General features: G+C 39.2%; 1 protein-coding gene across 7 annotated transcripts in view; it reads right to left on the bottom strand.

Annotated features, from left to right (window-relative positions):
- Positions 1–14875, bottom strand: part of LOC139765012 (protein zer-1 homolog) — a 64334-nt gene extending 49459 nt beyond the window's left edge. Inside the window, exon 1 of one of the 7 annotated variants that reach the window (XM_071692077.1) lies at positions 14807–14875. Coding sequence is in view for 1 of the 7 variants with exons in the window: in XM_071692072.1 (XP_071548173.1) it covers positions 10843–10893 (51 nt within the window). In the remaining 6 variants the exon portion in view is untranslated. Of the gene's footprint in view, positions 1–1457; positions 1514–10842; positions 11090–12486; positions 12633–14806 lie in introns of those variants that run through there. The other 6 variants (XM_071692075.1, XM_071692074.1, XM_071692073.1 and 3 more) reach the window with 6 other exon arrangements.
- Between the last annotated feature and the right edge of the window lie 1293 nt (positions 14876–16168).

Genomic DNA, 16168 nt, shown 5'->3' on the forward strand with positions numbered 1-16168 from the left:
TTTCTCTAATTACTGCATTTTTGTTGTCGTATCCCTGCAAAAACATGGACAAAGATAACCTAATTCTTAATAACTAAGTTCATGACCAAAAAACCACCTTTATCAAAAGAATGATTTCTAATTACATATGGTAAGTCTCTTCATTTTGAGTAAGAGTGTATTAAACTATAATGAACTGCAAAAGAAGCAAGAAGGATAACTATACTGAAAACATTCAGTTTGTCACTTTAATAACAAAAGGTGTCTTTAAGAAATGTACTTGGACAAAAATTATATCAATCTATTTCACTCGGCATAATAAATGGTGACATGCTCATTCAAATTTGGAGTCCCTTAATTTACCTTAACTGATTAGATTATGCTATGTTATACGTTATATTGTTTTGTGTTGTCTTCACTTATATTTTCTTGTTATGCTAGGTTATATTGTTTTGTGTTGTCTTCAGTTACAATTTTGGCTAGGTTATAGTGTTTTGTGTTGTCTTCACCTGCATTTTCTCAAAGTTAACTAAACCAAGTAAAAATTGTGTTTTGAAGCATGAAAAACCTTTCCTGTCCAAAGCAGTCTCATGAATGAAGAGAGATCTTAAGGATAACAGGAGATAGATCCCTCTAACTTTTCAGAGGGAATACAAGGTTGGAGCCACCTGCACTCATAATCTGGATCACCACCATGAACCCTAAAAGTGGACCCAGACAGTAATATGAATGGGTTTTTGAAAAGGAAAGAGGGGCAGGAAGTGCAAAGAAGGAACAAAAAACAAGGCTCACAGGAGCCTGCCCTTGGAAGGAAAGGCTTTTCATATTTCAAAACCCACATTTCTCTCACAGGTCAGTGCATTCTATATATGAAGGGAGCATGCCTGCATGAAAGTGGGGTTAAAAAAAGGGTATCACTTTAACAAAAGTCAAGTCAACTGGAACCACTTCCACCCATAGGAAGGGAAATTCCCAAGGCCATACAAGGAAGGCTAGACACCAGGTGCTAAAAACCAAAGTCCAAGCTTGAGAAAATATTTCCCAAGCACAGGATAATAACAAAACCTCCTTTTTTGCTGTTAAAATAAAAAAAATCAATACAGTACACTATCAAGTTTATAAATACAGAGGAAGAAAGAAACTATTGCAGAACTTTAACTGGATTGCATTTTGCTACATATTCCTGCAAAGTCTACTGTCATGTAAAATACATGTACACCTTGTGTTTTGCATGGTGATTCTACATCGAAGTCAGTGTTATAATGGAGATGATGTGATATGGACAAAACATGCCAGACAATCAATTCATCAAGGGGCTTAGTGGATTAAACATGTACGGTTCAAAAACAAACATCAAACTTTTTCAAGTGTGTTACAAATCTAGATTAACAGTAATAAATAAAAACATAATCATCGAGCTAATATATACACAAGGCTATGTTATGAATTTGTAAACGGTATTCAGTTCTGGTTCCTACCTCTATCAGTCACTTTCCTAGGGGCCATACACTGTTTTCATTAAGAAAGGATGATCTTCAGTGAAAACACAAAAACATTAACAGGTAGGGAGGGAAGGGGAGATGATAAATACAAAGAAAAAGGTTGCCTTCACCGACTGAGAATAGTGTAACAATTCACTAAGAATATTCCAGCAGCATGTAAAAACATTATACAATGCTTACAATTGTACAAGACACTTTAACAATAATTCAAAACCAAACTATGAAATGGAAAGGTAGAAGCAGAGCCAATGAGACAATTTTGTTAACATCAATTCTATCACTTTGCTTTATATTATACTTTGTTGCTGTCTCCTGCGTCAATGAGGTAGCGCAAGGAAACAGACGAAAGAATGGCCCAACCCACCCACATGCACATGTATACACATACACGTCCACACACGCACATTATTTGAGAAATAATATCTTCAATATACTACTAGTAAGTTATTACACTTATTGACAAAACTCATGCCATACTTAGGTTCTATCAGAACTGTACACATCCCAATATGCTCAATCTTTCCACTTTAAAATTATTTTTTTTTGCTTTGTCGTTGTCTCCCGCGTTTGCGAGGTATCGCAAGGAAACAGACGAAAGAAATGGCCCAACCCACCCCCATACACATGTATATACATACGTCCACACACGCAAATATACATACCTACACAGCTTTCCATGGTTTACCCCAGACGCTTCACATGCCCTGATTCAATCCACTGACAGCATGTCAACCCCGCTATACCACATCGATCCAATTCACTCTATTCCTTGCCCTCCTTTCACCCTCCTGCATGTTCAGGCCCCGATCACACAAAATCTTTTTCACTCCATCTTTCCACCTCCAATTTGGTCTCCCACTTCTCTCGTTCCCTCCACCTCCGACACATATATCCTCTTGGTCAATCTTTCCTCACTCATTCTCTCCATGTGCCCAAACCATTTCAAAACACCCTCTTCTGCTCTCTCAACCACGCTCTTTTTATTTCCACACATCTCTCTTACCCTTACGTTACTTACTCGATCAAACCACCTCACACCACACATTGTCCTCAAACATCTCATTTCCAGCATATCCATCCTCCTACGCACAACTCTATCCATAGCCCACACCTCACAACCATACAACATTGTTGGAACCACTATTCCTTCAAACATACCCATTTTTGCTTTCCGAGATAATGTTCTCAACTTCCACACATTCTTCAAGGCTCCCAGGATTTTCGCCCCCTCCCCCACCCTATGATCCACTTCTGCTTCCATCGTTCCATCCGCTGCCAGATCCACTCCCAGATATCTAAAACACTTTACTTCCTCCAGTTTTTCTCCATTCAAACTTACCTCCCAATTGACTTGACCCTCAACCCTACTGTACCTAATAACCTTGCTCTTATTCACATTCACTCTTAACTTTCTTCTTTCACACACTTTACCAAACTCAGTCACCAGCTTCTGCAGTTTAAAATTATATACTACATAATAGGGTAAGAAATCAAAGATGCTGGAAATAGTCTGATTTTGGTTTGATGTGATTTTGTGAAATTTGTAGGTAACTAGAAGCTTATAGTCATCCAGCATATTTTAGCATGAAAAAGATATACAAAAACTTAAAACTAATTACATGAAATTATATATTTTAGCTTCCTGCAAAATATATGTACAAACTTATAACTATGTAACATATCTTTCCTTCCATTAAATTGTTCATTACTCCAATCAGTGATATCATTGTCTAAAATTCCACAATACATTTATTCCTTCCACTGTCATAATCTGTAACCAACTTTGAGACCCCTACATTATTGGCATTAATTTGGTACATGTTCTATAGTAATGCTGCAATTAAAGATGTCATATAAGAGGGTAGGTCTCTTATCCATTATTTGTTCATGGATTAATGTAGTATAACCAGTCCTCTGTAAACAAAGACTGTATCAAAATAGCAATTCCTATTGATGGAAGAATGCCATACCTCAACGCTTTTCTTTATCCTTTATAATTTGTTAATCTTCTGGGCTTCTGAGTCCCATCTAGCCTGCTGTTTATATCTATTTTCATGTAGTGATGTTGGAATTTAAAAACTTCATGAATTGTTTGTACCTGATGAGGAGGACTGTCACTGTGAAACATGTCGTGCAGCACATATGGAAAAATTACATGTTAAATAAAATCATCTAAACTTCAAACAAACAGCAATCTCATATAGGTATATTTTTTTTCATTATCATTAGAAAAGCAAATGGATTTGTATGTAGCATTTGTGGATCTGGAGAAGGCATATGATAGAGCTGATAGAGATGCTCTGTGGAAGGTATTAAGAATATATGGTGTGGGAGGCAAGTTGTTAGAAGCAGTGAAAAGTTTTTATTGAGGATGTAAGGTATGTGTGCGAGTGGGAAGAGAGGAAAGTGATTGGTTCTCAGTGAATGTCAGTTTGCGGCAGGGGTCATGATGTCTCCATGGTTGTTTAATTTGTTTATGGATGGGGTTGTTAGGGAGGTGAATGCAAGAGTTTTGGAGAGGGGGCAAGTATGCAGTCTGTTGTGGATAAGAGAGCTTGGGAAGTGAGTCAGTTGTTGTTTGCTGATGATGCAGCGCTGGTGGCTGATTCAGGCGAGAAACTGCAGAAGCTGGTGACTGAGTTTGGTCAAGTGTGTGAAAGAAGAAAGCTGAGAGTAAATGTGAATATGAGCAAGGTTATTAGGAACAGTAGGGTCAAGGGACAAGTCAATTGGGAGGTAAGTTTGAATGGAGAAAAACTGGAGGAAGTGAAGTGTTTTAGATATCTGGGAGTAGATTTGGCAGCGGATGGAACCATGGAAGCGGAAATGAATCACAGGGTGAGGGAGGGGACGAAAGTTCTGGGAGTGTTGAAAAATGTGTGTAAGGCGAAAACATTATCTCGGAAAGCAAAAATGGGTATGTTTGAAGGAATAGTGACTCCAACAATGTTATATGGTTGCGAGGCGTGGGCTATAGATAGAGTTGTGCGGAGGAGGGTGAATGTGTTGGAAATGAGATGTTTGAGGACAATATGTGGTGTGAGGTGGTTTGATTAAGTAATGAAAGGGTAAGAGAGATGTGTGGTAATAAAAAGAGTGTGGTTGAGAAAGCAGAAGAGGGTGTTTTGATATGGTTTGGTCACATGGAGAGAATGAGTGAGAAAAAATTGACAAAGAGGATACATATGTCAGAGGTGAATGAGAAGTGGGAGACCAAATTAGAGGTGGAGGGATAGAGTGAAAAAGATTTTGAGCGATCGGGGCCTGAACATGCAGGAGGGTGAAAGACGTGCAAGGAATAGAGTGAGTTGGAACGATGTGGTATACCGGGGTCGACGTGCTGTCAATGGATTGAACCAGGGCATGTGAAGCGTCTGGGGTAAACCATGGAAAGTTTTGTGGGGCCTGGATATGGAAAGGGAGCTGTGGCTTTGGTGCATTATACATGACAGCTAGAGACTGAGTGTGAACGAATGTGGCCTTTGCTGTCTTTTCCTAGTGCTACCTCGCATGCATGCGGGGGGAAAGGGTTGTTATTTCATGTGTGGCGGGGTGGTGACGGGAATGAATAAAGGCAGCAAATATGAATTATGTACATATATGTGTATATGTCGGTGTATGTATATATATATATGTATACGTTGAAATGTATAGGTATGTATATGTGCATGTGTGGATGTGTATGTATATACATGTGTATGTATATACATACACATGCACATATTCATACTTGCTGCCTTCATCCATTCCCATCATCACCCTGCCACACATGAAATGGCACCCCCCTTGTCCCTGCATGCACGAGGTAGCAGCAGGAGAAGACAACAAAGGCCACATTCATTCACACTCAGTCTCTAGCTGTCATGCACCAAAACCACAGCTCCCTTTCCACAGCCAGGCCCAACAAAACTTTCCATGGTTTATCCCCAGACGCTTCACATGCCCTAGTTGAATCCACTGACAGCACGTCGATCCCAGGTATACCATATGGTTCCAATTCACTCTATTCCTTGCAGACCTTTCATCATACTGTATTTTCAGGCCCCAATCACTCAAAATCTTTTTCACTCCATCCTTCCACCTCTAATTTGGTCTCCCACTTCTCCTCGTTGCCTCTACCTCTGACACATATATCCTCTTTGTCAATCTTTCCTCACCCATTCTCTCCATATGTCCAAACCATTTCAACACACCCTCTTCTGCTTTCTCAACCACATCATTTTTTTTTTTCCACACATCTCTCTTACCCTTTCACTACTTGTTTGATCAAACCACCTCACACCATGTATTGTCCTCAAACATTTCATTTCTAACACATCCACCCTTCTCCACACAACCCTACCTAATGCTCATGCCTCACAACCATATAACATTGTTGGAACTACTATTCCTTCAAACATACTCAATTTTTGCTGTCCAAGATAATGTTCTCTCCTTCCACACATTCTTCATCACTCTCAGAAACTTCGCCCCCTCCCCCACCCTGTGACTAACTTCCGCTTCCATGGTTCCATCCAATGCTAAGTCCACTCCTAGATATCTAAAATACTTCACTTCCTCCAGTTTTTCTCCATTCAAACTTACATCCATATTATCATCCCTCAACCCTACTAAAACTAGTAACCTTGCTTTTATTCACATTTACTCTTAACTTTCTCCTTTCATACACTTTTCCAAACTCAGTCACCAACTTTTGCAATTTCTCACTCAAATCTGCCACGAGAGATGTATCATCAGCAAACAACAAATGACTCACTTCCAAGGCCCTCTCATCCCAACAGGTTGCACAATCACCCCTCTCTCCAAAACTCTTGCATTTACATCCCTAACCACACAATCCATAAACAAATTAAGCAACCATGGGGACACCACGCACCCCTGCCACAGACAGACATTCCCTGGATCTAATCACTCTCCTCTCTTCCTACTCGTACACATGCCTTACATCCTTGGTAAAACTTTTCACTGCTTCTAGCAACTTACCTCCCAAACCATATATTCTTAAGACCTTCCACAAAGCATCTCTGTCAACCCTATCATATGCCTTCTCCAGATCCATAAATGCTACATACAAATCCATCTGTTTTTCTATTTCTCACACGCATTCTTCAAAGCAAACACCTGAAGCACACATCCTCTACCACTTCTGAAACCACATTGCTCTTCCCCAATCTGATGGTCTGTACATGCCTTCACTAATTCAATACCCTCCCATGTAATTTCCCAAGAATACCCAACAAACTTATGCCTCTATAGTTTGAACACTCACCTTTATCCCCTTTGCTTTTGTACAGTGGCACTATGCATGCATTCCGCCAATCCTCAGGTACTTCACCATGGTACATACATACACTGAATATCCTTACCAACCAACCATCAACATAGCCATCCCCTTTCATAATACATTTACTGCAGTACCATCCAAACCCACCACCTTGCCAGATTTCATTTTCTGCAAAGCTTTCACTACCTCTCCTTCCTTAACCAAACCATTCTCTCTGACCCCTCTCACTTCACACACCACCCCCAACCAAAACACTCAATATCTGCCACTATATCATCAAACATATTCAACAAACCTTCAAAATACTTACTCTATCTCCTTTTCACTTCATCACTCCCTGTTATTACTTCCCCACTTGCCACCTTCACGAATGTTCCCATTTGTTCTCTTGTCTCATACACATTATTTACTTCCTTCTAAAACATCTTTTTATGCTCCCTAAAGTTTAATGGTACTCTCTCACCCCAACTCTCATCTGCCCTCCTTTTCAACCCTTACACCTTTCTTTTGACCTGCTGCTTTCTTTTATACATCTCCCAGTCATTTGCACTTGTTCCGTGGAAGTTTTGTGCAAATGCCTCTTTTTTCTCTTTCACTAACAACTTTATTTCTTCATCCCACCACTCACTACCCTTTCTAATCTGCCCACCTCCCACCTTTCTCATGCCACATGCATCTTTTCTACAAGCCATCACTGCTTCCCTAAATGCATCTCATACCTCACCCACTCCCCAGCTTAAACCAAGTACCCATTTTAACAACCAACTCCTAACAATGGATGAACAACCAAAAATACTGTGGACCAACTGCCACAACTAGGATTCAAACCTATATGCTTGACCCATGGTCTGGAAAGCTAACTGCATAAAATCACTGTAAAGTACAGTATAATTTGCATCTATAAAATGCTACGTATAGCTGCTTTAGCTTCTACATCAACAATTTCATTACCATTGATATCAACATGTCCAGAACATGAGTAATATTCACACTGTATCTTCCGACTGGATTCTTACAATCCAATCTTGGACTTTTCGAACTATGGGATGCACTGCAGCATAGCATGATATGGCTTGGATCACACTTGGGGAATTAGAACATACAGTAAATTTTGGACATTTCCCAGTTAATCTAAGTGCAGCCACAATATCATAAAATTCTACATGAGATATATAAGATTCTCCTGGTAGCTATGCGCTACGAGATTCTTCTTCGATAACTATAGCCAAGCCTAAACCTTCGTCATATTTCAAGCCATCAATGAATATCTTTGTTCTGTTTGTGCCAATAGTATCATGGTGAAGTAATTTACATTTCGTTACTAGATACGCAATGTTGCATTTGGTATTCTTATCCATCCCCTACAAAGCTTCATATCAGGAACCTTCCAAGAAGGAAACCAAATGAATTGAGTTGACCAAGCAAAACCAAATTCCTGCACTGAGTTCAAGTCTAAACTACTCTCAATTTGGCATTTTCTAATCTCAAATTATGAGGTTTAAGGAGCTCTGGATAACAATCAAATATTTCAGTCCTTTCAGCAGTGAAAACGAGTTCACTTTTTGGATTGGGTGTAAGATTGAGCCTAAAGATGCTTTAAACCATACAAGCTTTCAATTTTCAGGGATCTGAACACTTCTATGCATACTCCAATACCAAGATCATGGACAACGTTAAACATTTTTAGGATTTTATCAGTGGCCAATGAACATGTCCAATTTCAATCAACAATTTTGATCAAATAACCTCAGTATAGTTTACCTATCCACTTCCTATGAGTGATGAGACACTGCCTTTAGAATGTTTGGCGAGTCTGTCACCTTACTTCTAAAGTTTTAATATGGGGAGCTAATGTCAATCTATTTTACCTGACTTTCGAGGGTCATATTTACCTTATTTTCACATTTCTTTGAAAAAATGTCAATTCTGTGGTGTCCTTCCACAGACATTGTGTACATATGTGTATCCATGTGTACATTAATAGTAAAACTGGTTTGATAGTTCTTATCTCCAAATAAATGAAATCATATCTTAACCCATATTACTTTCTTAGATTTTGAACTTATATTTAAGTAATATAAATATGTTCATAAAATTTCATTTGAGGTTGACCAAAACTGACTGCAACTACTTTCACTGCACATACCTGTACCAAGCTTATGGAAAGAGAACACAAAAAAGACCATAAAAATTACTATTAATTGCTTAAGTAATGGAATTTATGGCATAAGTTACCCTAAGAAAAATTAAAGGGAAGTTTTCAAAGTTCTGAAGATTAAGTATGATTTAACCAATATTTTCCCTCATTTACAATGCCCTACAGGCTTACAAGTTATTTCCTGCAGTTTGTTTATATATTCAAGTAAGTGTATAACATTGAATAAGAAATTTTTCAGTTTTAATATATAAACAAAGAAGAGGCCTTAAATTTGCTTTTGCAAAGGAAATTACATTTCATTTTACCCTGCCTCTTTATCAAATGTGTAAGGTAACATTGTCTCGCAGAGTGGTACAACATATTGTGGAGAATAATTCATACTGCAGGAACATGAGTTGGGTGAAGTTTTCCATCTTGTGATACTAACTGTCAACAGTGGGGAGGTCTATACAGAAAAGGGGAAAATAAAAAAATTCCATCAGATTCCACAGTTACTAAATAAGCAAATCTAAAGTAAAACATTAACCCACACTTAAAAGTGCATGTCAAAATATGATATGCTTTTCAAACTATCAATAAAAGTAAAGTTAAATTTTAGATCCACATTACTATATGCTTTTGATGAGTGATTATATTACATTGTAGTGTCCAGAGAAGATAGTAACAGTTGCAGAACATAATTCAGAACACATTTTGTCTTAAAGTTATCAAATAAGCTGACAGTGGCATATCATAGAAAATGTGGATTTAATAAAGTAAATATGGGTAATGTAAAATATCAAAACAACCATTTAACCTTATCTAACCTCCCTAACAACCATGATTTACCTGTTCAATATTCTAGCCAAAATATATGTCACATCCACGACTAGACACTGTGAAAATGGCACCAAATGTCAACACTCACACAAATTTACTGTTGGTTTACTTTTATTACCATTTCAGCCACTCCATGAGATCTATAAAAGTTCTGCAAGTATTCAGCATGTGTATTACTTCAAATTCAATTAATCAACTCAAATCTTTCACTAATTTATGAATAACCTGTATCATCACCTTACGTAACATCATGCAAAAAGTAATGCTCCAAATTATACTCCGCAACTATTGCTGTATTCTTTAAACTACTTTAACACTCCAGAACAAATTCATTCAATGTGCGAAGTTCCCTAAAATCAACCTAAACAGATAAATTTTCTTTAAATAACACACATTCCAGAAACACTATAGCAAGTAGAAGCAAACATCTCTGTGGACTATAAGCATTCAGGTACTTTGACCACTGGCATTTACTTTCCAGTGTGATGACTGGCATCTTTTCAATTTACCCTAAGAACATTTCAAGAATGCGCATTTGAAATACCACAATTGAGACTGAAGTTCCGTTATTCACATTTTCCAAATTCAACATGAAAAAAATATGTGAAATATACTAGTAAAGTTACAGGTGTCATTATATGCAAGTCTTCTCCCTACAGTGACAACTGTTCTATGAAGAATCAGTTCATATATATCTACTAACACCTTCCTTTCCCCCCATACTGAATCATATCCTCTTAAGAGTATGTGTGCCTGTAGTCTCCCTCAAGTCACAACCATACACAGAAGTTGCTCTATAATATCAGAATACTTCCATACAAAATCCCACAGATCATTAAAATAGCCTGATTAATTAAAGTTACTTGGTCATTTTTGGCATGGGCAACTTGGAGTCATTAAGACATATGCTTTAATGTCGGTAGGAAAAGTTGGCAAAAATATGAGGTCAACTCTTTCCCCAGTCAACTGTCTTCCACCTGAGGTGGATGATATATAAATATATAATTCGTATACTTAACATCCAATGATGTATGAGGTCCAAGCTTGCTGTACACCTCTAACCCTCGCCCACACAACAAGATATTAGTCACCATTATTACCGTCAAGGTCCAATAGAACGCTTGTCCCCACTGTACACCCACTGTAGACATACACACGGGACATGATACTCACACATCCACCTCATATATACCAACCCAATGAAATCATACAGCTTTCCTGGTCGAGATAGTAACTTCGAGACGTTTAGTACCCCTGTGCCTTGTTTACAGTGAGGCAGTACAGGGTCTGGAAGGCCATCTGTGAGGGGGATCGAACCCTCCTCGCTCGCCCCTGCCCGACTGGCCAAGAGCACTACACGCCCGGGAATACATTACGATGGCCATTATGGAGGTTCCCGTTGGTTCATCAGGCTCCCTACAGTCCACTCACTTGACATTCAGAAAATCAAATACTTGGGTATTACACAATGGTATGACAGTCCTCGTAATACCTTTCTGCTTCTGTTATCTGAGCCTTACGTAATTATTTCACTACTGCGGACACTCCTACGCATTTGCTCATGTATTATTATTTCACGAATTCTAAGGTTGATAATGCAGATATTAAACATCTCTCGGGTTTGTAGAACAACAGAATAAGTGCCTGTTACAAATACATAGAGAAATAAGTTGTTATATATAATGGCGTTCTGTAAACATCATGTAAATAGATGTAGAGTTATAATTAGACCAGCCAAACAGCAACGAATGCGACATCGCGCTAGTGTTGCGACTGTGATACACAAATGACCTCTTCGTCTGACTTGTCCTCCATCATTTCTCTAAGGCTTAGAAAACTTATCTTACATAGGAAAACAAAATAAAAAAGACATGCTTTCAGATTGATTTATTTCAAATGCTTCAGGTCTGATCCTAACACCGGTGCGAAAATAGATATTCAAGAAAAATTGGGACAGAAATAAATATTCAAGGTTGTGACAACCTAGAAAGAGACCAAGACAAGTCCATTTCTGGTCTACTACCCAGTTAAATGAGTGGTGAAGTCACTACACACTAAAATGAGACTTAGCTATGACCACAGTCTTAGAGTGGAAAAATACAAGGAACTACTACAACCAGGAGAATAAATGACCCTACCACTACGAGGAAAATACAGGATCTACATGTAAGTAACATAGGGCTGATTGAGAACCAATACCACTTTTTTTCTTTGTAATGACTAGGATCTAGGTAATGTATACACAACGCCCAGGCTTATGAAAAAGGAAATAAAGAGAGCGTTATGCGTGTGTAAAGATTTGTTAAGCCCAAGCCTGCCATTGCCTCTTGTCAATGACAGCCGGTTCTCGGAGTGCCAGCACTGGCACAGGTCGAGGGTGTGTCCGAGTGTATGGGCGCGTTTAGATGGATGAGTTGTGCACGGTGCCCTTGATGCCATTATCAAGCTTCAGAATTCACGACAAGGGAAGGGTTAAGAAATGGAACCCCACAAGCTTATATACAATATATCATTTAACCCTCATTATGGATTCACAGGATCCCTTTTTAAACCCTGGGGTTCCTGCAGATTCGAGACTGCACGCCTAGATAACCAGAATCAATACGGCCTCCAGAAGGATTGAAGTACAACTGGACCAATTGCGATCACGACACAAAAGCACATGAACTAGAGGACTAAGAATCAAACGCACAGCCATACAAAAAACAGGAATAAGCAAAGCCTTCAACTGTGTAAATAATTACCGTGACGAATGCCAGATATCACTGTAACACTATAATGTATTTTCCTCGGCCAGCTTACTGCAGCGATCACCATGAACTTTGCAACGTCACCAAAATTTTCTCGGCGAAGCGGGGTTCCCAAAGGCAGCTTCCTGTCACCAACGCTTATTTCGTAGAAATCATTCCCCCTCCAGTGGGAGCATGAATATGGATATCTTAAGGAGACGACACCACGCATACTAAATGGTGCAGAATAAACATTAGGTTCTAACGCTGTACAGATCCCACAAAAACCAATCGATCGGTCCTTCAATCAGATAATATACCCTCTAACAACACAGTCGCCATACACACCCACTTATGGAATGTGACCAGATGCCCGATTAACACTCGACCCCCGGGTATGTGCCCCAGGGCCAATCTGAAAATGTCGACCACATTTTTGAGAGAGAGTTATCAGGTGTGAGAGTCATGAGTGAGACAGAGATAATGTACAACTTGTTACAGTGGCCGTAACTGTGTTAGTACCAGTTCTGGTAGTTCATTGTGCTTCTTTGGGTAATCATAGATATCATCTCACTTAAATTGATTATCTGCGAGACGGGTAATAACCCATACAATACCTAAGATATGGGCAGGTGTCCTGAATGAAGATTTTTGTTGGTTTCTGGAGGTACTCTGTCCCTACCATGGTTGCGCCAGGTCACCCACCAGCCTGATCCGTCCCTGATCCAGACTCAGTAGATTTATCTATAACTGAACAAGAAAAACAAAAACAAATTCTTTGTTGTAGAACTAAGTCGAAGAAAACAAAGCGCCATGTCGCCATAGCCACAGAGGAAACAAAATCATGCACAAGAGCGTCAAATTCTGGGCCATACTCGAAGGACAACACGAGGCACGATCATAGAAGATTCTAAATCAAAGAATTGCACAAGAAAGAGCAGCCCTAGCCAGTCTGTACAGGTCTTGACATTTTCCGGAAAGACAAAATCATACCTGGTGATGGCCATGATCGGCTCCCCATCTTTACCTGCCTCCACACCAACATCTACACACTTAACCTTTAAATCACGTATGCTGAAGTTACAACATAAAGATATTCGACATGGAAAGCATTGAACAACATATATGGATACATACTTTACCTTATAGTGTTTTACCTTTCTTATAACCTTCGAAAGTTATCTGGTTGCAGTGTCTCCTACATTTCTAACATTCTATGTACATCAACTTGCTACTTTCCTTTGCTCAACTGTTCTCTTCTCCCAGTGGACACTTAAGTCATCTCTCGCACCTTCGTCCCTGTTGACTATATTTCTGTTCCGTAAGGACGAATAAATTGATCAAAAGACAGTAAAGTGGCAATGCATATATATCAACGTACTTCAAAGAAGTCCATTATTTCTCTGTCTCCGTGTAGAGGCTATTTTTGATTCTAATTGGGTGGTTAAGAAGAGAAAAGGGAGGAAGTGAAATAAGGGAAGGGACGGTTTTATGCCAGCAGGCAAAGGAGATAGATGCAAATTTGTGACTAAGTCTATCGTACTCCTTCCTCTTTCCCTTCCTGATCATCCAATTAAAGACGAAAAGCCATATAGGAGCAGGGAAATGATGGCCTCTTTTAGAGTGAGAAGGATCCTGACACTATAACACTTATATGTATGTATATATCAAAGTATAGTTACTAATTCATCGATTGATTTATTCATTTTTTTCTGTGTTCTTCATGACACAGGCCAGAGAGCCAAATTCCAAAGCCTGAGAGTAGAATTATGGACTCAATGAAGGATCTGCGAGAGAATACGAGTGCGTTTTATAGTAGAAACGAGAGAACACTTCAACAAGAATTATCAGAATTATTACAATTGTAGAATGGTTGAGATGCAGGACACAGTGTAACCTGACAATTTTCTAACGACTTAAAGAGAATTAGATTACTACAATGAAACGAACAGACAAATAAAATCAATTTCACGATCAATGTAGACATTGAAAGATCACCAAATTCTGGAATGCTCAAAACATGTTCAGAAACCGTGTTCAGGTGACACTATTTTCAGGTACTGGCTCGAAGAAAGAGAAGGAAAGTTGTCCATAACGAAGGCCCTTGGAATGGAAATTATTCTACACCACAAACCCGTCTCGCTAACACGTATAGTTTGTAACCACTGGAAAATATGTTCAAGAAACGAGTGGATCATTTTTTTTTCGTACGTAGGTAACGTATTAATGAGCCACCACCGATTCAGAGGTACATGGCGATGTCTCACAAAAAAAGATTTTCGATTTCTACGCCACAAATAGTTCCACTGTGGACGAGGAAGACAGTAGTACCCACTAGAGTTATGAGGAACACCAAGCTAGGGGCGGGGTTATGCTGGCGGTACGCCTCACTGATGGCCAGCTGACTCACTCACACGTCGGGTGAAAGCACGAGCGTGTGGTATGACACTGGTTATCACACGATAGGCAACTGTAGCAAAACACGAAAAGATAATGACATTCATGAGAGATAAGACCTTCGTAATCTGTTCAAACATGAAGTAGTGTTGCTGCTGCTACTGTGTCATGAAAATGTACAGGGTTGTTTTGTTAACAATACACGTTCATGTTTCATGGCCAAGTGGCGTGACGGGTGAACACAACCTAACAACTCATTTGCTGAGCTGTGGGATATATCATTATACACCCTCCGGACTGGATGAGTCAGTTTGTTAAATCCTCTATAGTAGAGGAAATATCGCACTGCTTTATCAGTGATTTGTTTCAGTTGATTCTGAACTTGTCTGGGTATAAGTCGTTGTTGTAACGACCAACTTCTTTCATTCTGTACCAAACGTAAGTCCCTCATTTAGCATGTAAACACACCATCATTTTACCAGTCGAGTAGGTGTCATTACGTAAGTGTTGTTAACCTCCCATGTCTAAGTCGCAATATATTCAGGAAGCGTACAACGAAATTTCTGGCAGTCTTTAAAGTGGAGGAATTTTTTTCATCTATTCCTCTTTCTCTCTCTGCTTTCAAAATGCACCCGGGAAGATATTATTGCCAAGCTATACATATATACTTTCGTTTACAGGAGCGCCAATGTATTTTTTTTATCGTACGTTTGATAACATCAAGAGTGCTAAACTTGTCTTTCTCAGTATCTGGACACATTCTCATGTAAGACAACTGTGTAAATTTGCAAAGTTTTAACACGTGTCTGTTCATGAGCGAGTTAGACAATCATTCGTGTCGAGTTAATCACATACAAACCATATTATCTGCTTTGTGGCTTATTCATTTGCTGTGACGAAACTTTGCGGCGAAGCCATACCATGTTCTGTTCTAATTGGATGAGCCAACTTCCGTCATGGACGCAGTTATATCGCCAACATTTACGCCATACTATTTGTTCGTATTACTACCACCTTCTGTGTGCCGAAACGCATACGAAATACGTCATCATCATACGTCATTATCAGCGTGGTTGCCGTCGCCCGCTCCCAGCGGCCGAACGCAAACTTTTGATGGCTTCAAAAATCTTCTAAGCTTCTCGTATATTACTTCAAAGAGTAAATTCAGGTGGCTTTGTGTATAAAGTGTGAAATGAATGGGTTTTTTTTTTCTATCACACCTATTTGTGCACACAGGGATGGTACTTTACGTTCGTAGGGCCACCCGTCTAATTCCCGGTTTTTCTTATATCTTTACTTA

This window comes from Panulirus ornatus, chromosome 52 (assembly GCF_036320965.1).
Source record: "Panulirus ornatus isolate Po-2019 chromosome 52, ASM3632096v1, whole genome shotgun sequence".
Classification (NCBI taxonomy): domain Eukaryota; kingdom Metazoa; phylum Arthropoda; class Malacostraca; order Decapoda; family Palinuridae; genus Panulirus; species Panulirus ornatus.